The 24,997-nt window shown below is 46.9% G+C and overlaps 1 protein-coding gene across 1 annotated transcript in view; it reads left to right on the top strand.

Moving 5' to 3' along the window:
- Positions 1 to 24,997, top strand: part of TDRD9 (tudor domain containing 9) — a 2,714,501-nt gene that overhangs the window by 1,114,893 nt on the left and 1,574,611 nt on the right. The window contains exon 19 of the mRNA XM_085626273.1: positions 1,201 to 1,245. Coding sequence (XP_085482399.1) covers positions 1,201 to 1,245 — 45 coding nt within the window. The remainder of the gene's footprint in view (positions 1 to 1,200; positions 1,246 to 24,997) is intronic.

Genomic DNA, 24,997 nt, shown 5'->3' with positions numbered 1-24,997 from the left:
AAGTATTTGTCTTGGAATGTGGTTTTTCTATAGCAGTCATTTCCCTCAGGCGAATGAGTGAGCTGCAAGTTATTACAATTCAGAATCATCCATTTATACATTTAGGTTCATGAGATAGGGTTGTTCTTAACATTAACCCCAAATTCCTGTGTGTCATCCATTCATATCAACCAAACTATCGAGTTACATTTCTTTTTCCCTCAGCCAGAGTCCGGAGCTGAAAGGGTGCTTGACATTCTGGATATTAAAAGGCTCTCATGTATTATATCAACAGAACTAAACCTTTCAGAAAGTCTGCTTAACTGTTTGTAGCCTTCACCAAAACCCCACAAGATATCTGATATTTCCAAAGCAGGCATTGGCACACCAGCCTTTCTAGGCAATATCCCTATCTTGAATATATGTAAGGCTGCTACTTAATAAGCACCACACACATTTACCAAGAAATATTGTGTAGATGTACTTGCATGCCAACAAGCTCCAGTTGGCCAAGCGGTTTTAAGCATACTTTTTCATACATCTGCTAGTTAGCCACTGCTTTTCAGAGGGAGTTCAGTTCAGTCTGTGCAGAGCATGTGTAACTACAGCCACACATACTATGAACTGAAAATGTGTTCAACATGTAACAGTCGGTTCTTAGCGTGTAGTGCTGTAGGTTCACATTTGCCAACCCTCCTCGCCGGAAGCTAGCAATGATCACAGATTTTGATACCTTTCTAATGTATTCTTAATTCCTTAAAATCAGCACACTCTTGTCCTCCACAAAGCTTTCCAATTATGCTACTAGTCTGCTGAGTGGGAAAACAATCTGAGGTGTAATTGGTGTGCTGGTGTATTCTGTAAGTTAAGAGTCACACCAGGAGTTACGACTAATTACTTCTAATTTCTTCAAAGAACAACTTGCAAAGGTCAGGCCCCATCACTATATGCCAGGAGTATACAGAGCATGTGAATCTGTAGCACTTCACGCACACACTACAAACAGATGGTTACAGAAGAAGTAACATTTTCCATGTATAAAACTATGTGTGTGTATATATATATATATATATCTATATATTCATTTTAACTTTCAAGCTTAAGCTCCTAAGAAAATGTATAGGCTTAAACAGTTCTGAAGTAGTAAAACGATTTTGGTACTATCTTGTTTAATCATTTCTACCTGATGATCATGAACTAATGGTGTCTTGTTTCGTGTAGGCTTGGCAAGCATGCAGAGAAAAAGGAGAATTGAGGCGCTCCAAGGTTGGTTAAATATTTTTTGTATTCTGCATGCTGGCTTACTGTGCTGTTGATTTCATTTAGTGAGAAAGAGGTTTGTAATCATATTTTTATATTCCAGCACAAATATAATGTGAATTTTCTCATTAGTATTCACAGAGCCCCAATTAGCTGGTTCCTCTCTCCTTGTGAAATTAAAGGTGTATTGCACTTTTTTCTTTTGCCAATTTTCACAGTTTTCTGTTATGAAATTTACAGAATTGTTTGTGTTTTTATTTAGTGCTGTTAGTTTGGTTCGAATCTTGCATTGGAATTGAATGTGTTCCACAGATCAAGACCTTAAATATCCAGGGACCTGCCTACCTGTTTCAACCTTTGGCAGGTGTATTGGATAAACCAGTGGGTTGGCGCTTAATGGTGGGTGCCAGTTTCTGTACTTGCGCTAGGCCTTGCCCAAGATATCTAGTACGCTGTGCAAAGGGCCTTGAAAAATGATCTCAGTCGACAGGGAGTTATTGTAATGCTTTCATGGTGGGCTTGATGTGGACGTGCTTGTAGAGCCTTAAGCATAACGTGTCTTTCTGGTGCTGTAGCTTTTGTTGCCTGGAAATAAAATTCTGGCATTGACTCGAAGAACCTGAAAGTTCCAAGTCAAAAAAGATCCCCAGATGCCTTGCTCTGAGTGGTTGGAGGAAGCGTTCCCACCTCTGCGAGCAAGTTGAAGTGCAGGACGTTAGACTTAGTTTCCGCTGGGGCTAAAACTATCGTGTTTGTGCCCTCCAAGTAGAGAGGACTCATTCATACAGATGAGTACTTGGGTCAAGCACAACGTGATGTGGATGAGTTGCCAGATTTGTTGTCTAGGTTGAAGTGAAACCATGTGCCATCTGTATACATTTGGATGTTCACATTACTGATCCAGTCAAATGGGGCAAGGTAAACACACTGCCTGGCATGCCAGTACACCTTTTCTAAGAGGTCTAGCATTGTAAATGCAGTGCATGATACCGATGACGAGACCCTTTGGATACATCTGCACTCCAAGAGTGGCACTTAACCAGGAAAGACTCTAAGGAGCATTTGTAAACACCCCAGACCCCATCAGCTGTTGATGGGCAACAATCCAGAAACACTTGCGCCTAGAGATACATAGGACTGGCTGTGCCAGCAGTTCTAGTACTTCAATACTTACTAGTAAACTAAAGTTACTGTTACCATGCACTGCATTTCCCATAATGCATCTGGGAAAAATGTGTGGCGTGCTGGGCATTGTGCTCCCCTGCCCTCCTATTATTGATCTGATATTATGCCACAAGTTATTTATAGATATTAAACAAAGGGCATGAGCAGGATGATTAAGGGGCATGCCATAGGACATTGGGGAGGAGCAGGCAATTTGACTGATCCACTCCTGCTTTTTTAACAGTGAATGATAAGGAGAACTGGATACATGAGTGAGTGTCCTGCTATAACTGCCCATTCTTCATTAGTTGCCAGCAAAATTGCAAGGTCAACAGTGTTATAAGCTGGGGACAATTGAGAAGACCAAGTACTGTTTTTCCCTCCTCTATGAAGAAAGCAATCCTCTGTGAAGTTAGCTATGGCTCACCAGTGCCCTTAGTGGGTCTCAATCCAGACTAAAGTTCTTGAAGAAAGTGCTAGCTTTCTATCAACTCCTGAAATGGTTTACCTTTCCATGATCTTGGTGTGGAAAGGGATGTTGGACAAAGGCCAGAGGTTCACTGGTATGTTGAAGTCTGTAGGTGTTTCTTCATGAGTGGTGGATAATGGAATTCACAGTTTTTTTTTTGAGAGACTTCTATTCAGGGGGTGCAGTTTATCAATGTTGTGTGCATGACACTATGGAGGAAAAGACATGTTCCAACCACAAGATCCTCTGTTTTAGGGTTTAAATGTGCTTATTGCAAAACTTCTGGGGTAAACCATTGATTTCAAATAATGATACTCACATACTTTTAAACACCATACATTTGGTAGAGCACTATAATGAAAACATTTCTCACTAAGTTTCTAACTTTTGGCACTCTGCTTACATATTACTAAAAGGTTCTTCGAAGAGGGCACAGGGGAAAAGACAGCAGAACATTGATCAAATAGAACTCCGTTCTGCCTTCTTGGAGAAAAGCTCCTTGTTTGGACGCTCCTTGGATTAATCTCCCTGATAAATTGAATGCAGCACTGCATGACAGGCTGACAGAAATTATCCAGAAACTCCTTTTGCAAGTCATTGTTTCCAGCGATGGCTCCTCCGTTAAGGCAGAGCAGCGTCACCCCGTCCCCCACCCACCATCCCCCTCCTCCTCCCGCTGCGAATGCAGCAGGTACACACAGAATAATAAAATGTCATTACCATTTTGTTGTGTGTGTCACCGGCCGTGCTAGCTCAAGAGTGATTTTGGGGGCGAGGCAAACAGATTCCTGCGTTTTACAGGATGACTTCTCCGAACGCATGACAGATTGGCCATCTGCCTATATCCAGACAATCTGTCTTCTGCACTTCGAAGCCTGCAATCACAGTGCTGTAAAATATCCAAGGAATTGCAGGCACAGGCTGCCAGCCTCAAAATGTGCGCTGGGTTAGCCTGCTCAAACCAATCCTATTGGTCGTTGTCGGGAGAGGAGAAATGCAACATATCGGTGAGTGTACAGCACGCTGTGCCTCACCGATTTTCAGTGTTGCTAACCGCCCCTGAAGTGTTAACCACTGAAGTTTAGGTGACGTTACCCCCGCCAACATGGAACCAATAATCACTGTCTGAGTCTCAAAGACTTGCGGCCTGCCAGATATTACATCTAGTGGCTGCCCTGCATCCAGAACTGTCAGACCATCAGATTTCCACTCCACTTTTTTATCAACTGCATCATTCATTCTAGTGTTCTTGTTTTAAGATTTAATGTAGGGCATTGATGGAGTGTAGCACCAGCTTCTTTCAATCTTTGAGAAATGCACTGTTGGTGGTTTCCATTACCCTTATCCCTGTCCCTTCTTTATTACTGTGCTCTGTGAAATTACTTCTTATCCTGTCTGTACAGCAAGCCCTCACAAAATCATCAAACAAATGGATGCTGCAGAAAATAAAGCAGCCCTTTCTTTCTGGTGCATCCATGTATCTGAAAGAGACTGTAGGTATAGATTCCTTACCTGTAGAATTACTACAATGCGTCAGACTGGATCCGGAGCATTTTTCTTAGCAGTACCCCTGCGTGTCAGTAGGTGGCGTCAGTCGACTCCGCGTCGTGATCGCCGGGATGATGTCATGGTGTCTTAGATGCTGACGTCCGTTCTTTCTATTTCCGCGCCAGCCAGCGCAGATCTGGAGATAGCATGCCCTTAGTCACTTTTTGACTAAACCTTTTTCTACTTTTGTCATCTTTTTTGAGTCTTCGACCAGCTTCAAGCCTTGTGACTCCAGTCACAAGTGGATGTGTGTCACGGATCCGCACCTCGTGTGCCTCTGGTGCCTGGAGCGCGACCATGACCCGAAGTTGTGCTCCGACTGCTGGGCCATGAATCCGAACTCTTTGCAGGAGCGGTCCAGAAAGCTCTTGGAGGTCCGGCAGTCTGCTTCGCGCCGTTTGAGTCCCCTGTTGAGAGGAAGGTCGCTGAGCCATCACCACTCGTCATCGAAGTCTTCGCACTCATTGGGGAAGGCGAAGAACATCATCAAACTTCGCCTTCTCCATGTCCGTCGGCCGATGCGACGCGGGACCCGGAGTGTTGTCTCTCTGCAGCCTCATCATCCGAGCCTGCTTCTGGGACGGCTCTGCGCTTCCCTCTCTTTCCTGGACCCGGAGCCCTGCCCAGCTTCATAGCATTTTTGAGTCCTCTAATTCCGCACGTGCGCCTTCGGGCCCCACAGACTCGGCTGGGTCTATGATGCCGGCGGCTTCGGTGCTGGTTCCAGAGGGCCCCCGATCGCCCTCACGGTACCTCCCCCACTGCTGAGTCCAGTGACGATGACCCGACGCCGGTTGTGCTCCCAGCCGGTGTCGACCCCAGCCTCACCCCTGACTTAGACCCGATGCCGGGCCGACGTCGGTACCGGAGGGTACTTTTGTACCGCTGTTCATACCTGGTAGTTCCCTATCACCCAGAGTGGAAGCCAGAGGAGGGTGCAGAGGACTGGGAGGGGTCTGGAGACCATTCAGCTGACCAGCTCGAGTAGCCGGACGGGCTAGAGGAACTGCGTGATGCCTGTGGTTTAGATACCTCCCCACACCTTGAAATGATCTCCCTCCGCCTGCCGTGGCTAGAGGATGGAGCTTTTTACGCAGTGGTGTTGCGTAGGGCAGCTGAGGTCTTGGGCCGTCGGTGGCAGTCAGGACTAACCTCCTGACAGAGGTGCTTCAGCCAGCTGCGGCTTCTTCAGAGCCCTTGTTGATTTTTGACAAAGCCTTCACAGACATCCTCTCAGGCACTTGGTCCAAGCCCAGCATGGGGGCTCCTGTGGACAGGATGATTACCCAACGCCACCGCCCAGCCCTGGGTGACCCACTTTTCCTTTATCAACACCCCACCCCACAAGCTTGGTGGTCCAAACCTCGTCCTCTCAAGGAGCATTCCCTACTGCTCCCCCAGATAGGGAATCCAAGAAGCTGGACCACCTTGGGAAGAAGATGTTTTCTTCCGCCAGCTTAGGGCTACGGTCGGTGAAGACTGCATGCCTCTTGGGCCGTTCTACCCATGCGGTGTGGGATACAGTTGCGCAAGTGCTGCAACAGTGCCCAGAGGAGCCCGTGCCGTGCTCACATCCATGCGCAGTTGGTGAACGTAGCTGCGTCTCGACCCTCAGCATCAGGTGTGGGCTGGATACTGCCGACTCAGTGGGCAGAACGGTTTCCACTTTGGTAGCCCTGAGACGCTACGCCTGGTTTAGGATGTCTGTTTTTTCGGGGGATGTCCAATCTACCCTCTTGGACATGCCCTTTGATGGCAGTCGCCTGTTTGGTGGACTCAGTGCTCAAGCGCTTCATGGATTCTAGGGCTACGGCCAGATCCTTGGCCTCGCAGTAACCTCTCACCCGATGCAGTCTGCTTTTTGCCATTTTCGTGACTACGGAAGGGGTGCCTCACCACGTTCCACCCAATCGAGCCACAGGGCCACGCAAGCTACCCAGTCTATGCGTGGCAGCAGAAGTAAGACCCAGCGACGCGGTTCTGGGGGCCAGCGGGCGGGCCAGGCCTCCCATTCCCCCCTGCAACAGCCTCCAAACCTTCCTACTCTGACCTTTCAGGGCCACCAGAGGCCAGTGGGCGGCGGGATTTGCCATCACCTCCTCCACTGTCAAAAAATCACGTCTGACAGGTGAAATTTGCAGCTAGTCCGAAGGGGCTGCTTCCTCCCCTTCAAGACTACGGCTCCTTTCGTGCCACCAGCACTCCATTGCATGTCGGAGGATCACTTGGCCCTTCTTCCCTAGGTATTTACAGCTCTTTTGGCCATGGGAGCTATCGAACGGGTCCCTGTTCCAGAAGTAGGCTGTGGTTGCTATTCCCACAACTTTCTGGTACCCAAGAATGACAAAGGCCTGTGTCTTATCTTAGACCTCAGAGCCCTCAACCGCTTCTCCTGGAAGGAGAAGTTCAAAATGCTCACGTTGGCTCAGGTCCTCTCTGCCCTCGATCCCGGAGACTGGATGGTACCATTGGACTTGCAGGATGCCTATTTCCACATCCCCGTCCTGCCAACCCACAGGGGTTCCCTACGGTTCACGGTAGGCCACAAGCATTTTCAATTTATCGTGCTCCCTTTTGGCCTTACCAGCGCCCCTCGGTTTTCACGAAAGTGATGGTGGTCGCAGCTCATCTGCGCAGATCAGGGGTTCCAGTCTTCTCCTATCTCGACGACTGGCTGTTGAAGGCGGCCTCGCCCAGGCTGTCTCCCACCTCCAGACTACGGCAGACCTCTAGCATTCGCTCGGGTTCACTATCAATGTGCTGAAATCGCACCTGATAACTTTTCAGAAGCTCCCTTTTATTGGAGCAGTTCTGGATACAGCGCAGTTTCAGGCTTATCCTCCAGATCAACGAGTCGAGGATAATCTGGCTATGATACTGATGTTTGAGCCTCTATCCCGGATTTCAGTGAGAATGACCTTGAAGCTGCTCGGGCTCCTGCATCCCGCGGGTGGATTATGCCAGATGGTACATGCGGGCTCTGCAGTGGGACCTGAATTTCAGTGGGCGCAGCATCAGGGGAATTTTTCCCATGTCATCCAGATCTGGAAGGGGACTGCATGTCCGTTGCAGTGGTGGCTCACGAACCTGGATTGGGTCAACAGCAGATCCCTCTCCCTTCCCCAACCAGAGTTCGCAATGGTGAAAGACGGGTCACTCCTGGGATGGGGCGGCCACATGGGAAAGGCGGGGTACAGGGGTCTCTGGTTTCCGGTGGAGTCCGGGCTCTACCTCAACCTTCTGGAGCTTCAGTCAATCTGTCTTGCACTGAAGGCATTCATTCTTTATGCCGAAGGAAGAGTAGTGCAGGTGTTCACAGACACCACCACCGCCATGTGGTACCGCAACAAACTAGGCGGTGTGGGGTCGTGGACCCTATGTCAGGAGGCCCTATGTCTCTGGACATAGCTGGAACATCAGGGCATATCCCTGGTGGTTCAACACCTGGCAAGTTCACTGAACGCCAGGGTGGACAAACTCAGTCGCAGGTGCATGATGTATATCTTCACACGGAGGTGGTGCAATGTCTCTTTCAGCAGTGGGGGGAGCTTTGGTTAGCTCTATTCGCCACAGAAGAGAACGCCCAATGTCAGCAATTCTGCACGTTGGAATTTCCAAGGCGGCACTCACTCAGCAACGCTTTTCGTTGCGAGTAGAGTTGCCACCTCCTGTACGCTTTTCTGTCTGTACCACTTCTACCCAGAGTGCTGAATAAGATCAAGCACGACCGGGCCCAAGTCATTCTTATGTTTTCCGACTGGGTACGAAGAGTCTGGTTCCCTGAGCTCTTGAAAATGGCCATCGATCCTATGATCAGACTGCCTCTTAGGGAGGATCTTCTGTCTCAGCAGCAAGGGTCTGTCCTCCCCCCGAACCTGTCCAGCCTCCACCTCCTTGCGTGGAGATTGAGCAGTGACAGTTGACAGCTTTCGACCTTCCTCCCAAAGTCTGTAATGTCATCTTGGCAGCCAGGTGTCCCGCCACTACAACAGAATACAGCTGTAAATAGAACAAATTTGTGGCATTGTGCACAGCAAAGGCTGTGGATCCCCTTTCTGCCCCTCTTTCAGAGGTCCTTCTCTTCATTCTATCTTTGGCCCAGCAGGGCTCTGATCTGGGCACCCATAAAGCTATCTTTTGGCCTTCCTTCGCCTTCCTGATCAGCCTTCTCTTTTCAAGTCTCCTATTGTAAATTGATTTCTGAAGGGCATTACTCATCTCATTCCTCCTTCTCCTCTCGTAATGCCCCAATGGGACTTGAATCTTGTCCTTACTTATTTATGTGTGCTCCCTTCAAGCCACTACATAAGTGTCCTTTTCGTCTTCTTTAAAGACTGCTTTCCTGCTCGCCATCACCTCTGCCCACAGGGTGAGGGAGCTTCAGGCTCTGTCCTCCAAGCCTCCCTTTCTTGCTGTTCCTCCGGAAAAAGTGGTCCTTCGCACTAGGCCCTCTTTTCTGCCCAAAGTGGCTTCCTCTTTCCACTTAGGTCAGACCATCACATTGCCCACCTTCTTTCCGCCTCCACACCCTGCCAAAGAGGAGGAGAGATTCCACCGTCTGGACCCAAAACGTGCCCTGTCCTTCTACCTTGACCGCACTAAATTTCCAGGTGGACGATCAACTCTTTAAGGGTTATGTGGGTGCCAATAAAGGTCGGGCTGTGCACAAACATACCATCTCTCGGTGGGTTGTCCTATGCATCAAAATCTGCTATTTGGCGAAAAAGGAACCTCCAGTAGGTCTACGCACCCACTATACCAGGGCGACGGCAGCCACTACTGCTTTGGGACGTGGAGTTCCGCTCATTGCCATCTGCCAGGCAGCCACGTGGGCTTCCCTGCACACGTTCACAAAACAATACTGCCTAGACAGCCAAGTCCGTAGAGACAGCTTTTTGAGCCGTTTCGTTCTCCAGTACTTCCTGGTGTGAACTTAGTTCGCAGACCCACCACCGGTTTTGGCATTGCTGGGCTATCTATTCTACAGGTAAGGAATCTATAACTACAGTCTCTTTCAGGCGAACAAGTTATTTACCTTTGGTAATGATGTATCTGTAAGAGCCATATGTCATATATTCCTTATCGCCTCACCCATCCTCCCCAGACTGCGGACTGACTTCTAGGGATAGGGACTCCCTTCTAGGGCCCTAGTTATGTGCACCAGTGGTAAGTGTCTTACATGGCTCGGTGCTTCTGACATGGAAAGTCGTGTCAGAACTGACAGCGCGCATGAGTGGTGTCTAAGTAGACACCGCAACGTCATCCCGGTGACCAGGACACCGAAGACTGATGCGGAGTCCACCGACACCACCTACCGATGCGCAGGGGTACTGCTACGAAAAAATCTCCAGATTTAGTCTGATGCCTGGGGGTAATTCTATAGGTAAGGAATCTATAACTACATATGCCTCTTACAGATACATCATTACCAAAGGTAAGTAACGTGTTCTTTAGATGTGTTCTTCTGCACTTTAGTGCAATTGGTTTGACCTTTAAATGGTGTGACCACAGCTTTTCCCCATGTAGTACCTGCAGGCTTTGCTATTTTTTGTATTATATGTGAATATTGGATATAATGTTGACCTTTTCCAGGAATCTGGAAACTTTTTATAGTCCCACACTGATAGAGAGGGCTTAATGGTGCGACTCAGAATGGCAGGTTGATTTTTGAGGTTCATATGTATCCGATTAGGGCCAGGCACCATTGAAAGCTTAACTTATTTAACAACGGTTAAAACTAGAAGATGAGTAATGTTACACATATGCAGTAAAATGGTGAATTATATCAAATAGTTTTTCCTATTCATTCAGAGTGAGGTGCTATATTGCTCCCAACTAGTCTCAGGGCCACAGTTTGCACCATATGTTATAAAAGCGTTATTAATAACTTTTGGGACATGAATATTCCCTGCATGATGTGCGGTCATTTCCCCTGCCCTCAATGCATATACACCTTTGATCCAGGTTATTGATTTTGGTTGTGCTACACTAATCCCATGTGTGTGCGTTGGCCTATGTCTGGTCTTTGTTGATGATATTGTCCTGAACTGGGAGAGGGCACAACAAGTAAACCCTCATAGTGAGAGAAGATTACCATCCCTGTTGCGGGTTTCATGTTTGGAGTGTGTTGATGGCAGAATACCATGGTTGTGAGTTATAGTGACATACCTTTTTACCTGAAACTTTAATGCAAGCGTGTAAGCCCATTCATCAAAAGTTATGCTGGTCATGATGACCCCGAAATCCTGAACACCGACATCCTGTTGATTCTACATGTGCATGTGTGCTAGGATTGACAGTGTGCCATTAATGAATGAAGGCATGCAGGTTTCTTTTTGAAGCCCACAACCTGGACCAGAGTGCAAAATGGAGGACAGGTTGCTGTCCCCAGACATCATATGTGTATTTCTGGAATCTCCTAGATGGAAGGAAGGGAACCCAGGCGGTAGTGAGGAAAAACAAGACAGGCTTTCTTTTGAAGTGGCAGGACCCTTCTTGGTACATTGGACTGTAAATGACTGACTCATTCTGCCATTGGGTAGAGGGCAGGGAGTGTAGGGTGAGGCCTACAGTATTTGTTAGGGAAAGAAGTCCTTTGAAGGGGACAGATTGTCTCTTTTCCTGATACCTGTGAGTAGAGGCTGTACATTGCTAACACTTCTTTTTACTTTTGTGGTGGACACTCCATCAGGAGACTGTCTTGCTGAGCAGAGCAGCATTGCAGATAAAGGCTAGGTCTGGAAGAAGGCCTGGTCAGGACGAGTGTAAATGGGAACTGACCCAGACCGGTTCCAAGGAAGAAGAATTGCAATACACATCCCCTAGCTGCAAAATTATTATAAAGATGGAAGGCCAAGACCCATCGTTGTTGATGTCTCTTCTACTGATCAGGGGGCACTCCGTGGAGAAGTCTGAGACTACTAATCTGCCCAAAGTGGGTGCTGTACTGATGGTGAGCCACCCGAGGCAAGGGGACATCACCTGGAGTCTGCACTGAATATGGAATTACTGGACTGTCCTGCATGGCACAATATCCTACCTTTGACCGAGGGAAGGAAGTGCCAACCCTGCAGGATGAGTGACCGTTTTCCTGACATAGAGTTGCCAATTTAGACGCTTAGGTACTTTGCCACTGCTAATCAGCGTCTAAGTACAAGGGTCCCCTATGTAAAGTGTAGTGGTAATTGGTTGGCCATGATTAGTATGTTAGCCTTACTAGTAAAGTCCCTAGTGATGTGCACTCTGTGTGCAGGGTCTAGTAATGCAAAGGCGCGCAGACAAGGGAACTCAGGCCTTCAGTGTAGGGCCTGCGTGCAGAGTGCTAAGTTAGCATGTTGTCCTGACAAGTGCAACCACTTGTCAGGCCTTACTTTCCCTTTTGCATACACATGGGGCACCCCTAAGGGAAGGTCCCAGGTAACCCCTGGGCAGGGTGCAGTGTAGGTAAAAGGCAGGACATCTACTGAGGTGTATGTTATGTCCTGACCTATGAAAAACACTCCCTTTCGTATTTCACTGGTGAAAGGCCATTCTGCCTATAGCAGTGGTTCCCAAACTTTTTTGACCTGTGGCTCCCTTGACTAAATTGGCAGTTGGCCATGGCTCCCCACATTTTATTTTACCGGTGGGGGGATGAAAGCCCGACCTAGGAGTACTCCCAGTTGTCTTCCTAAATTAATTGGGATGCTTTTTTATTTTACAATTGATGACAAGCAGAGGAAGTCATGTTTTGGAGCATTTTTGATCATTAAAGGTTCCCTGGCAGGCCAAACAGGTCAGGTCAAGTTACTTACCAGAAAGATGGCAGTACGCCGGGTGATGCAGTGACAGTCGCATGCCATGTCACTGTGCAAGGGCAGAGTCAGTCGCCTAGTAAAGTTAGTACAGTAGGGATGAGGCAGTCATTTGGGTGGCAGACTGGGAGGGCTGGTGAACAGCATGTAATATATACTGTCAGTGGGGCCAGGTCAGCGAGCATTGGCAGAGCTATAAGTAGGCACACTCCGGGTCACAGGGGCTGAGGCAGGGCAGGACAGTAAGGTTGGGGGCAGAACAAGATGAATGGCAGAAGACAGGGCTGCGTAAGATCCAGCCAGCTCAGTGGGGCTGGGGTAGAGCCAGTCTCATGGCAGGAAGAATGGACGGGCAAGAGGCAGTTTTGTAGCATGCTGGTATGGATAAGGTAGAGTCAGTTGCACAAGGTGGACGTGGTAGTAGACCCAGTTATATCCCAGGTCAGTGTGGGGCACAGGACATTAATGACTTTGAATTGACCACATGTGTGCCCACTGCCGGTCCCTGCCCAGGTGCCTTTTATCACATAGGTCTGCTGCCCCCACACCTAACAGCCCACTCCTGCTTCTGTCATATGTCGAAATTGATGTGACACTAGCAGCTTCTTCCGGGGTACATACTTCGGAGAAGTCTCTGAGAAATATTGCTTTTGGTGCAAATTGTCTTCATTTTCAAGCCAGCTGTGAATGGATTCTAAAACATGCATTACTTTTTTTATTCAGAAACGTTTTTCAGGAAATAGACGGTGAGTGATAACAATGTCCCTTAAATTGTGTTCAGGGATTACAAACTTGTTTTGTCACTTAATAAATCCATTTGTCAACCTTATCTTTATTGAAGGACTGGCTAAAAATGTGTGCCTTGCAGACTGCACGCACCCTTTTGCAGAAAGTGCCTAGTTAAGTTCACTGGACTGTAATTTGCGACCTGCAGTTTGCAGAATGATCTCTGCAGCAAAGCATTTATACCAACTGATTTATACTTTTCATAGCTACCTTACACTGAGCTACCTTACACAGACTAGAAATGCGTGGCGTAGACGTAAACACGGTTCTTTGCCACATCCGTGCTCAACCAGTCTGAGCTCTTTTATGATCATTGGAACCTGTTAAGATTTCATAAAAGTATTTCCAAGAAGTGAGTTAGCCATGTTTTTTCAGAATATTATATCCTGAAACTGAACGTAAACAGACGTTTTCTGCAGGTGGCTAACCCTCAGAAGTGTAATAGGGACGGGTAGTATCAGCTCCAGAAAAAGTTTTATACATCGAGAAATATACGGAGGGTCAGTCTGGGGGCAGGAAATTAATCCTGGCTGCAATGCGGCCTATTTCCACAGCCGCGAGTTTGCCCACTGGAATTTCTGATTATAAAATCAGGCACGGTGTTTCTTCAAGTTCACACAAAGTGTGGGAACAGCAGCCAGGATATAATTATACATGACTGTATTTCACATTTACAAGTTGTAGATATATTTGAAATCATCTTGTTCTGCGAGGGGCCTACTTCGTGTTCATTAAGTCAGATGCTGTCCTGTTTTTCGACGAGACTGCGGGGGCCACTGCACATTTATAACTTGTCCCTTTCAAACTCAACTTCTCAAAATAAACCAAATAAATGAGTTAATGAGCGAGCAGTGATTCAGCCCTAGTCTTACCTATTTGTAACTTGTGCAGAGGGTCCCACGAGGCACGGCAGAACACGGCGGGCAGCAATAATGCTCAATGGTCGTCAGAGCTGCGTATGCCAGTAAGCGGAGGCTACGTCTGTGAAAGCACGTACGTACACACGTATGGCGGCAGTGCGCTCTTGGGCCAAACCATGTTCCCGGATTATGCAGGTGGTATTTGTAACTCCCCCGTATGTTGCGGCTGGAATAAGCTTCATCCTGCATTCAGGCGCTGTTAGAGCGTCAAAAGACGCATAATATTTTACTGCTTAAACACGTCCAAACACTATCTTTCCCACATCGTGCACGGCGCCCCTGGCTACTCATAATGGCGCACCAGGGCGCCGCGGCGCACAGTTTGGGAACCACTGGCCTATAGGATAGAATGGGGGAGGCTGGGTATTGTGTTTTGGTAGCCTAGTTTCCTGTAAGGTTATAATGGAGAGGTGAAGTTTAGTATGTATGAACTCAGTGTCATAACACATCTTTCTATGAAAGTTGTTTTGTCACTGTGTGGTCAGAAACCACTCTTAGAGAAAGTGGCTGAGTTTTGTGCTTTAAGCATTTTGATGTGTCTCTGCTGAATGTAGATTGACTGTCTGGCTCTGAGAGGTGCGAGGAGCTGGGAGAGGTCTTGACCCAGGGAGGGATTGAGATGGCACCAGGCTGCCCGGCATCTGGAGAGTAGGGGAAGGATAAGCCCAGGAGGTGAAAAGGCCCAGGCTGGTGCTATAAACCAATTGACCCATCTCCTGCTGAGTGATTAAGGATCCCTACCCCCAGTATCAAAGGGAGAAAGGTGACACTGGGAGGGAGACACCCAGAACTGATTTAGGGAGGGGTCAGGGACCCCTCAGCACACAGAACTTCAAAGACATGAAGGGGTATAACTAAGAGAACTGAAGCCTCTAGAATTTGGTGTAGTTTTGAATGGCGAAATGGACAGGTCCAGTCTGCAAAGGCTTTGGCATCTTTCGTGATCAAGAAGAACCTCTGCCAAGGAAGGAGTTGCTGAAGAGACTGCTGGATAGGACTGACCCTTGCTTCGTGATCTGGGGCTGGCCTGCAGTTTGTAGCTTTTACTAAGGAAGAGACTGAAGGGACATTGCAGTGGGTGGTGTGTCCCCCTTCTTGAACCCCAAGGGCCCGAGATGAGCTGGCTCCCTGTTTGGAAACACAGTAACATAAACGTTTCCGGAGAAGTCCCAAGCAACGCGGTGTGCGCGTGCTTTTGCAGCTTGAGACCCTCTGAAGTCGTGCCTTGTGATCATGGGCACACAGGAGAAAACGGAGTCGCGGACGTGCAAGGAGCGTGTTGGGCTGCAGCCAGGGTGTTATTGAGGAGCGCCTGGTCGTTGTATACACCGAGCGAGGAAGTGAAACTCGGATGCGCAGGGAGCGTGTCGTGGTGCAGCCGAGGTGTTGGTGAGGAGCGCCTGGTCGTTGTGTGCACCGGAAGAAGAGAGGAGACTCAAACGCGCATGGTGCGTGTCGTGGTGCAAGCTTAGGCGTTGGTGAAGAGCGCCTGGTCATCGTGTGCACCGGAATCAGTGAGTCTCAGACGCGCTTGGTAGGAGTCGTGGTGCAAGCTGAGGCGTTGGTGAAGGGCGCCTGGTCATCGTGTGCACTGGAAGAAGTGAGTCGCAGACGCGCAGGGTGCATGTCGAGTTGCAAGCCGAGGCATTGGTGAAGAGTGCCAGGTCATCGTGTGCACCATAGAAGAGGCGAGTCTCGGACGTGCTGAGTGTGTGTCGTGGTGCAACCACAGGCGCTGGTGAGGAGTGCCTGGGTGGTGTGTGCACTGAAATTGAAGTAGGTCTCCACAGTGCTGAGGGCGGGTCTCGGTATCTACTGAGACCGCCGAAGAGAGGGCTGGGTCATCGGGCCCTCAGAGTGAAGCAGTAGCGGCCCAGACCGGCAGCACCGGAGTAGCAGAGCCGCCGGCCCGAGCCCCCGTGCCCATTTGACGGAGTTCTGGATCAAGGCCCAAGTCGCTGAAGTAGGAGAGGAGACTGGGGTCGCACCCCCTCAGGTAACGTGGATCACCTCCTGGGGTGGGGTGCAGTCCCGGAGGACCACTCTCTCGGTCTCTCGCTTCGGTCAGCTGAGTGAGCCTGTTGCTTTGGCTCGGATCTAGGCCCGTGCTGGCCCAAGGAGGGGCAGTACTGGGGCCCGAGTGAGAAGCGGTACTTTTGTGTCATCATTGATCCATGATTGGGGGCAACCGCTAACAGAGCACCTAAACTGTCGTATTACACTTTGCATCACTGCTGATAAGGAACTGTCGTATGACGCATGAACTTAATTGTGCCTGACGAACTACATGCTGGGTGCGCTACTCACTGCGTTATTTTTCTCTTGCAGAGTACATGATTGTAATGTGGCGCATTGCATTACTTCTTCATCGCATAGTCTAGGATTGTTAAGTGGCAGCTTGCATTGTTTTTCTATTGCGCAAGTCCATGATTGTAGCGTGACACATTGCTTTGTTTCTTCCTTGCACAGGGCATGCTGGTAGTGATACATTTTGCATTATTCCTTCTGTTGCAAAGTACTTGATTGTGGCACTACGTATGGCATTGTTTCTGTAGTGCACAGCACTGGGTGTATCGTTACGCATTGCAGTATTTATTTGCTTTTGCAAAGGGTGTGATTCTAGCAATACGACCTGCCTAACCTTTTGGGAACGGTTAGAAGTAAAAGTAGCTGTTGGTTATAGGCGGTGGTTGGGATTAGAACCTACTAACCCACCGGAAGAAAGACTACCCATTATTGTATGTTGGTTTTGTAGCATGTGGTCATATCGTATATCTTCTTATATAAAGATTATACTCATTTTATAAAAACTCGTGTGGAGTCATATTTATAGTGACAATAGTGGGTTGCTGTGAGTGTGGTTGCACATACTGTACACTCCTGCCTTGGAGATAACCCTGGCAGCTCATGCCAAGCTACTAAGGGGGTGAGCAGGGCTATCTCAGACGGTGTCCTTACTTAGCCTAACGTTGAAACGGGGGGACTGGGACTCCTGCCTCCAGCATTTGGTGGTGGCAGTGAGGGACAAGGACCCCCACTTCCAACAGTCCCCTTGATACACTCTCTGCGAAAGCTAGTGCCTGACATTCACCGCTCTGTAGAATTGTCTTCTGCATCATGCTGAAGAAGAGCCGAGTGCTCACTTTGGGAGTAAACCATATTGTGCCTCAAGTACTCACCAGAGCAGCGGAGTAAGCTGCAATCTGCAGCCCGCCACCAAGGGCTCCAGTCAGACCATTCTGCGTCTGTCATGGCCCACTGAGTGACGTGCTGTGCTGCTGGCTGCCGTGCGACTCCTGTAAAGACTGCTGTCTCTCGACTGGTGTGGCTTGTGGCTAGCGAGATCTTGCTTTCAAAGGAGGGCTGAATGCAGCCTTGTGTGGCTACTACAAACCTGATGAGTGACTGAACGGTCCTTGACCTGAGAGACTAGGTGCTAAGACTAGATGAAAGTGGAGTGAAGTATGAACTGCACCAACCAATCTACCTCAAATGCTGAACCTGAGGGAGGATCCCAAAGACGGGGGGGGCCCAAGAGGGGCACATGTAGGACTAGCGAGCAGAAACCCCTACGGCCCAAAGACTTGCACCCATGAACTGGGTATTCATACATTATTGGATGTGTAGTGGACTTCTGTTACCTGTGTACTGAAGTACTTCTCTTTCCTACAAAAAGCAGCACTTGTCTGAATATTGATCTTATTACACTGCTGGGGAATGGTATTGATTCTTGAGCCTGAAGAACCTTTATACTAATCTTCCTGAGAATCCTCTGACCTCGCTGCTACTAAGAGTAAATGAGGGACTGAACTTGGTTCGGTTTACAGAGCCAGAGAAGGGCAGATTCTAGGACAGCATTGGTAAAAGTTCTCAACCCCCACAATTGTAGCATATTAACCCCTGGCTGCCCCGTGGCCTCCTGAACGACTCTTACAAGGACAATAATGTATGCCCAGAATAGTTTTGAATCATTCGATTTAGAAATTTCAGAAATCTCAGATCATTTAGTTCCTCTAATTCCTGTTGTTCTTTGACATGTCTTTCTTATCTCACTTGTTCAATAGTAGTACCTTTAATTTCAGTTTGCCAGGCCCAAAGGCAGTATTCTACTTACAAAGAGTGTGTTGTAACTAGAATTGTATAATGCAAGAGAAAACAAACCTATTTAATAATGACCTGACTTGTAGACCTACCATTTATTCACCTCTAATATAAGGTGAGGGAAATTGCCCATTAATCATTTCTTAAAGTCTGAAACTTACCCAGACCACCTTCCCTGAGTACGAAGGTGGTGAACAAATCATGCATCTTTAGTCACTTCAAGTTATTGCTGATGCTGCTCATAACTCTTTAAATGAAACATTCTGTTGACATTTTATGCAAATAGCAAATACAAACAGATTGTGGTTTTTTTTCCCTTTAAATTAATGAATTGATACCAGAACTACCAAAATCTTATTAGTAGAACTGGAGTTATTCAATTTTAAATTTATTAGTGAAAATTTTGCCTAAAAGCACAAAGTGCCACTTGTGGTCATCTGATCGTGCTAGACTGGGGGATAGTTACAAGTTCAGGCAGACCGTGATGAAGCATGGGTCGCATACAAAGACTAGGCTACCTTCACCAAAAAGTGGCCTTTAAAGCGTGGCGCAAAGAGTTCTGTTCTAATTGGAGGGTGCCACGAGGGCGAAGCTGAGCATCACGGACGGTCATCGCTGTAGCGTGAATAGCCAACCAAGCATCATGGACAATCAATGCTGTCGCTTTGAGTTAGCAGTTCTCGCAGGCTGTCCTTGCTGTAGCACACATTGCAGGTCTCCAGTTGCTAGTCGTCCGTGGCAGTCTTATCGTAAATGGGCCTTGTTGTGAGGAGCCCAAAACGTGAGGATTTTCACCTTTTATTTGGGAGGAGTACATTCTGATGCCATTGAAGGCTCCCGGGCCTAGGGAGGAACCTCGTAGGGATCAGGGACTCACTCCAGAAGAGAGCAGAAGGATCGGGCAAGTCCAGATGTAGCAGCTCTGCTGGGCAATTGCAGAGGCCACTGTGGCTTGTGGTGTCCCTATATCTCAGGTAGGTCAAGCAATTGAAGTTTGGCGTTAGTCTGGGTAGCCTGGGATGAAGGCAAGCAGGTCCATTCTTCCTTCACAGACAGCAAAACAGTCCCTCAAGCAACAGGACAGTCCTTTTTCTGTAACTTTCCAGGTTCTGGAGAGTGGTTTTGGGAGTCCAATATGTACAGCTAGTGTAAGCCTTTGTGTGTGGGGGAACACCCTGTCCTACCCCCACATCTGCTTCTAGAAAGTTCTTCCCTTCCTCTATCAAGGCTCCAAACAGTCTGAGGTGACAAACGACTTGCATCTGGTTCCTTTGTGTGTGCTTGAGGCAAGCTGTTTGAAGTGTAAGTGGGGCAGGGTACAGCTCTGCCCCTAGCCATCCTGCCCACAGCTAGTATCCTTTGTGTCACTATCTGGAAAAAATACACAAACACCAGCAGCGGAGCCATTCACCGTCATGTGACCCAGGGCACTGGCAGGAGGCACAAATGGTTACGATTAGAAAATGCAAACTTTCTAAAACTAGCATTTTCCGAACTGTGACTTAAAATCCTACTTTAGCATTAAAGAGGATTTTAAATTGCAATTCATTTGATTCAGAACAGCATTTCTCTATCTGCTCTCATTCCAAGGTTATCTCTTATCAAATGTATTAGGGTAATCCAGTATTAATCAACAGGGGAAATAGGCCTTAAAACAGTGAAAAACAACTTTTAAGGGGTTTTTCACTTTCAGAGCATGTAAAACGGAAGCACATGTCCTACTTTTAAAATATAATGTGCCCTTCCCTGTGAGCCTCTAGGGCTTACTTTAGAGGTGGCTTATAACTATTGAAAATGTTGTTTTAGGCCTGGCAAAAGGATGATTTTGCCTGGCCGAAACAGCAGTTTAAAACTACACTACAGGTTGCAGTGGTAGTCCTGAAGCATGTTTTAAAAGGCTACTTTATTGAGTGGTACAGTGAGTGCTGGTGCCCATTAGCAGCATTTGAATTACAGGCCCTTGGTACACGTAGTATCTTATGCTAGGTACTTGTAAGTAAATTAAATACTACAATCAGGTATACCAGTTGTACCATGTTTAGCAAGGAAAGCGCAAGCACTTTACCTCTGGTTAGTAGGGTAGAGTGCACAGAGTCCTAACAACCATAAAAAAGGGTTCAGCAAAGGAAGGCAGAGTAAGGCAAAACAGTTTGGGGTGACCATGCAAAAAGGGTCATGTCCAACAGTATGGTTGTAAGTGTGGTTTCGGGGTTGTACACCATTCTACTCTCTTTAGGAATCTGTGTAGTCTGCTTTAACAAACTGCTGAGTGTTTTGCATATGGCGTAGCTGTACCTCTCAGAATTGGCTAATGCATAGATGTGAAGCTTTCAACCTAAAATTGTGGGTCAGATGGGGTGCCTAGCTGGCTGTTCCCATTAAGGTAAATAAAAATAAAAAAACACAACTAAAATGAGGGTAACGTTCACTAAATGTTGGTGGAGTTGACAAATATTGTTTGAGGCCCACATGTTACAAACTCTGTGTATTACCACTTCAGTGGTGATAGAAAATTGTCTCTTAGTGTAGCTTTGTGTGAATCGCTTCCAATCCACACAGCCTACAGCAATCAGTCACATTCATTGAATGATGTAGTCAGTGATATAATTAGAAAAGTCAACAATTATATAATTGAACATACCGGCAGGGATGTAATATGTGAAGTCAATGCATGACGGGGTGCATGCTATAGTTAGCTCACTGAACTATAGCTGGACATTTCAGTGTTTTTCTGTTTTTTAAACATAGGTCTTGGAGTTATTGCAACACCTAACTATAACATCACTTTAACCTTTGTGTTTTTTCAGTTATGTAGCATGTGTAAAACATTCTTCAAGGCAGAACTGGTTAGTACTAGGATGGGCGGAGGCCTGGGAATGCAAGGGTCTGTAGGCATATTTCCCCACTCCCCGCAGACTCATCGTCCTTCCTTCCTAATTTGTTTTTTGTTTTCATTATTATTACATCATTTTTAAAGGTCACTCCTTTCAGAATAAACCTGGGCAAGTTACTCTCTAATGGCAAATTGTCACTGCTTCGAATATCTAAATTGTATTGTTAACCCAGGAAAGTCACTAGGCTCGTTGTGTACAACAACAAAGCAGCAGAGTTGACAATAAGCTCTTAGCTGATAAAGACTTGTAGCTACAGATTCATTATACAAAAGGATACTGTGGGTCTTGAATGTAGGATCAGAGCATATAATGCTAGAGCAAGAAAGAGAAGGAGAGTCCGCAAATAACCGTGGCGGGTATAAAAACCTCCACTGAGGTTTTAAGTTCCCATCACCCACCGGTGGTGGTTCTTCATCATTTGGGAACTAAGGACGAACCCCGGAGTACCAGTCACTATGTTGGTTGTGGTGGTACCCTGGTTGTCCAAGGCAACCGTGCCAAATTGTTACCAGCGGGTGATGATTGCAGTGCGAGAAAGTGATGAAAAAAATGGTGAAGTTAAAAATGACTACCAAGACACTGTGTAATTTTATTCTGGCGCTATCTTGGTGTCAAGATTAAAACCAAATGTTGACAGCTTAAACAAATAACTGTCAGATTACAGGTCTACATGTTTCGGCTGTTGGACAGTGGAGTCCGAGCTCTCGTCAGGACTATGTAAACGCTACTGCAAAACGTGATAGAAAATAATAATAAAAACTGAATCAACGGTTGGTACCCAATACAACCTGGTAGAGTCCTGTGCGTCACATTGGAAACGTTACAGGCATTGTCTGGAGGTTGGCCTCTAGATAGAAACAAACAAACAGGTATACTAAGTGGGACACTCTACCAATCTATTGACACCCTAGTATATATAGCTGATCCAAAACTAATGTATAAATCAATGTACTAGAAGCTCCTTAATTCTTAATATTTGTCAAAATTATGGAAATTTGCAAGGAGGACATATGTTGTATTAAATCAAAATTCGTTATTGACAGAAATTTTAAAGTGCACTTACCCGAGTCAATGTGGGTACGCACCTCGCCTCGCCTGGCATCCGCTCAGGACTATGAGGCACCGCTCTAAGGAGGAAGAATTCCAGAAGGGGATAATGTTACCACCGTGGGTAGAGAAACACCTTCAGCCTGCACGGTCAAAAGACGGAATTCCCTCAACTTATGCTGGTGAAAACTAAGCTAAAACCATGGCAGAAACACCGTTCACCAAAGTGTAGAATCTAAAATAATATAGTGGTTCGCATACATGATATCGAAAACCATTCGAGTCGTGTATCTTAGTCAGAGTGAAAGAATAGTTAAAATGACCGGAGCAGACTCGGAGGGAGAGAGATAGGTCCCGTGAGTCTGCCTGTATGCCGTTTTGTGCTCTTACGAAAAAATGAAAAATAAGTGTGAGTTTTGCTAAAAGCAACGCTTACCTCTCCGTCGGTACCCCGCTCCAAATGTCAGAGCTGGAAGGGGAGGTAACCGGCGGGCGGCAGGAGAATGATTTATGGAGTCTGGAAGTGTTCGTAGGCGCGCTTCCGTGTCAACACTACGGAGCGTGCAAGCGTTCAAAAAGCGAAATGGTGTTCCCTGAGATGCTAGGCTTGCTGGGACATGTAGTTTCCGATGATAGTATGGTGATCATCGTAATGTGTGAATTGACGCAGCATAGAGGAGGCTGTCAAAGATCCCTGAGTGTAATGGGATGGAAAATCAACATCTTTCAAAAGAAAATAATGCAAAAAGAGCATCCAAGTGTCCTGCACACTAAGGTATATATGTAAGATCAGGGGTAGAGCCAAAGCGTACCGGTCAAAGAAAATTAATCAATGTATGAATATACCATTAATCTGTATTCTGAGTTGAAGGAGGATCAATGATAAAAAGGGGTCCTATAAAGAGGACCACGGGATATCATCATTTAAACCCTGTTGGTCACTCTTAAGTTTGAAGACCCATTTTTGTTCCTTGATGAACAGAAAACGTGTAAAGTCAGTCACATGGGTAGGGATGAAAGGCTGCTCCAGGACCAGCCATCTTAAATCCTCCGGTGTATGTTTCAGTTCTAGAAAGTGATTGGTAAGTTTCGTTGCTTGTCTGTTTCGCCTGATGGTACTTTTGTGTTCTGAGATGCGTGTTTTGATTTTGCGTGTTGTCATGCCGACATAACGCAGAGAGCAAGGGCAAGAAATGAGGTAAATCACTTTGTCAGTGTTACAATTGGTATGTTTACGAAGTAACCAAGGTGTGCCTGTACCTATATCTACTGATTTGGTCACCTCGGTTTGAGGACAGACTGAACAGTGGCCGCATGGAAAATGGCCTTGAACTGGCGGCAAATTCCAAAGAGTATTTGGTTTCCCACTGGTTTTGTGTCTTGGTCTGGTATGTACGAGGCTATCGCGCAGATTGGACCCTCTCTTGAAGGAAAAGAGGGGAGGTGGAATAACCTCATTTCCTGTGTTTAGTATGCGCCAGTGCCTGCGCACCGTCTTTTGTACCTGGTTAGACCAAGTGCTAAAGGTGTTGACAAAGGTCATTCTAGACAAAGGTGGCTTGGGCATCGGCGGTTCCAAAAGGGCCTCCCGGTTGTTGTTCAGTGCTCTTTTACAAGCCTGTTTGACCAAACGTTTGGGGTATTGTCTGTCTTGTAGTTGATTAGACAGATCCCCGGCGTATCGGTTAAAGGTAGTCACATCTGAGCAATTCCTACGAATGCGTAAGAACTGACCAACAGGTAAATTCTCGCGAAGGGACTTTGGATGATGACTTTTGAAGCTGAGTAAAGAGTTCTTAGATAATGGCTTCTTATAAAGTTCACAGCCTAATTTACCCCGATCAGGGACAATAAGGATATCCAGAAAAGGAAGTCGTTGTTTGTCAAATGCTACTGTGAACCGGAGAAAAGTATTCTTAGTGTTAAGCCATGCATGAAATTGTAAAAGTGAGGTTAAAGATCCCCGCCACACGACCAGGATGTCATCGATATATCTTTTCCAGATGGTAATGTGGTCTCTAAAAGGATTTGTCTGGGTGAGTACGTTGTTCTGTTCGAAAAGGTGGACATACAAATTCGCCAGACTGGGCGCAAAAATGCTGCCCATAGATGTACCCGAGATTTGTAAATAGATGGTCTCTTCGTGCTTGAAAAAGTTTTCCATCATGGCCAGTCTTGCACATTCCATGATGAAATGGACCGGGGTGATGGTGTCCAAATCTCTTGCATCCAGAAGACTTCTGATCGCCTCTAGAGTTTCAATTTGTGGGATGCAGGTGTATAAAGACTCTACGTCAAAACTGACCAGGAAGTCTGTCTCTGTGTCATAGCTGATGTCCGGGAGTAGTCTGAGGACATCCTTCGTGTCTTGCAAATAGCTGGGCATTTCTTTTACAAGTGGTCTCAGGAAAAAATCCACAAAGGTGGAAAGGGGTTCCAATAAGGAACCGATACCTGAGATAATAGGTCGCCCCGGAGGTGGTCTTTGGGTTTTGTGGATTTTGGGCAAGACATAAAAATATGGCATAACTGGATGTGTGGTTATTAGGAATTGCGACTCTTGTTCTGTAATCCAACCCGCAGTCTTAGCATCTTCTACAAGAGCCTTAATCTCCCTCGAGAGTCTGGGTGTAGGGTCCATAGACAAGGGTTCATATGCTGTGCGGTCATTGAGTTGTCTAAGACACTCAGTGCGGTACGCATCCGTGTCCAGAACGACAATGGCACCACCCTTGTCAGCGGGTTTAATGGTGATACTCTCGTCATTTGAGAGGGTTTGTAAGGCTTGTTTCTCTCTAAAGGACAAATTATGATAAGGTTTGTTTTGTCTAGCGGTGATGTTAGTAATATCATGAATTACTGCCTGTTCAAACACTCTAACTCGGTCAGGTGTAAGATGAGCCGGAGGATTGAAGGTGGATGGATTTTTAAGGCCTGTATTCCTATCAGGTGAAGTGTCAACAGAGGATGTCAGATCTCTATCTTTAAAGAAAAAGTGTAGACGGATTTTACGGAAAAAATTGGCTAGCTCACAGC

Source organism: Triturus cristatus, chromosome 9 (genome assembly GCF_964204655.1).
Source record: "Triturus cristatus chromosome 9, aTriCri1.1, whole genome shotgun sequence".
Lineage (NCBI taxonomy): Eukaryota > Metazoa > Chordata > Amphibia > Caudata > Salamandridae > Triturus > Triturus cristatus.
The sequence above is the reverse complement of the archived record's forward strand: the minus strand, read 5'-3'. Positions and strand labels throughout refer to the sequence as shown.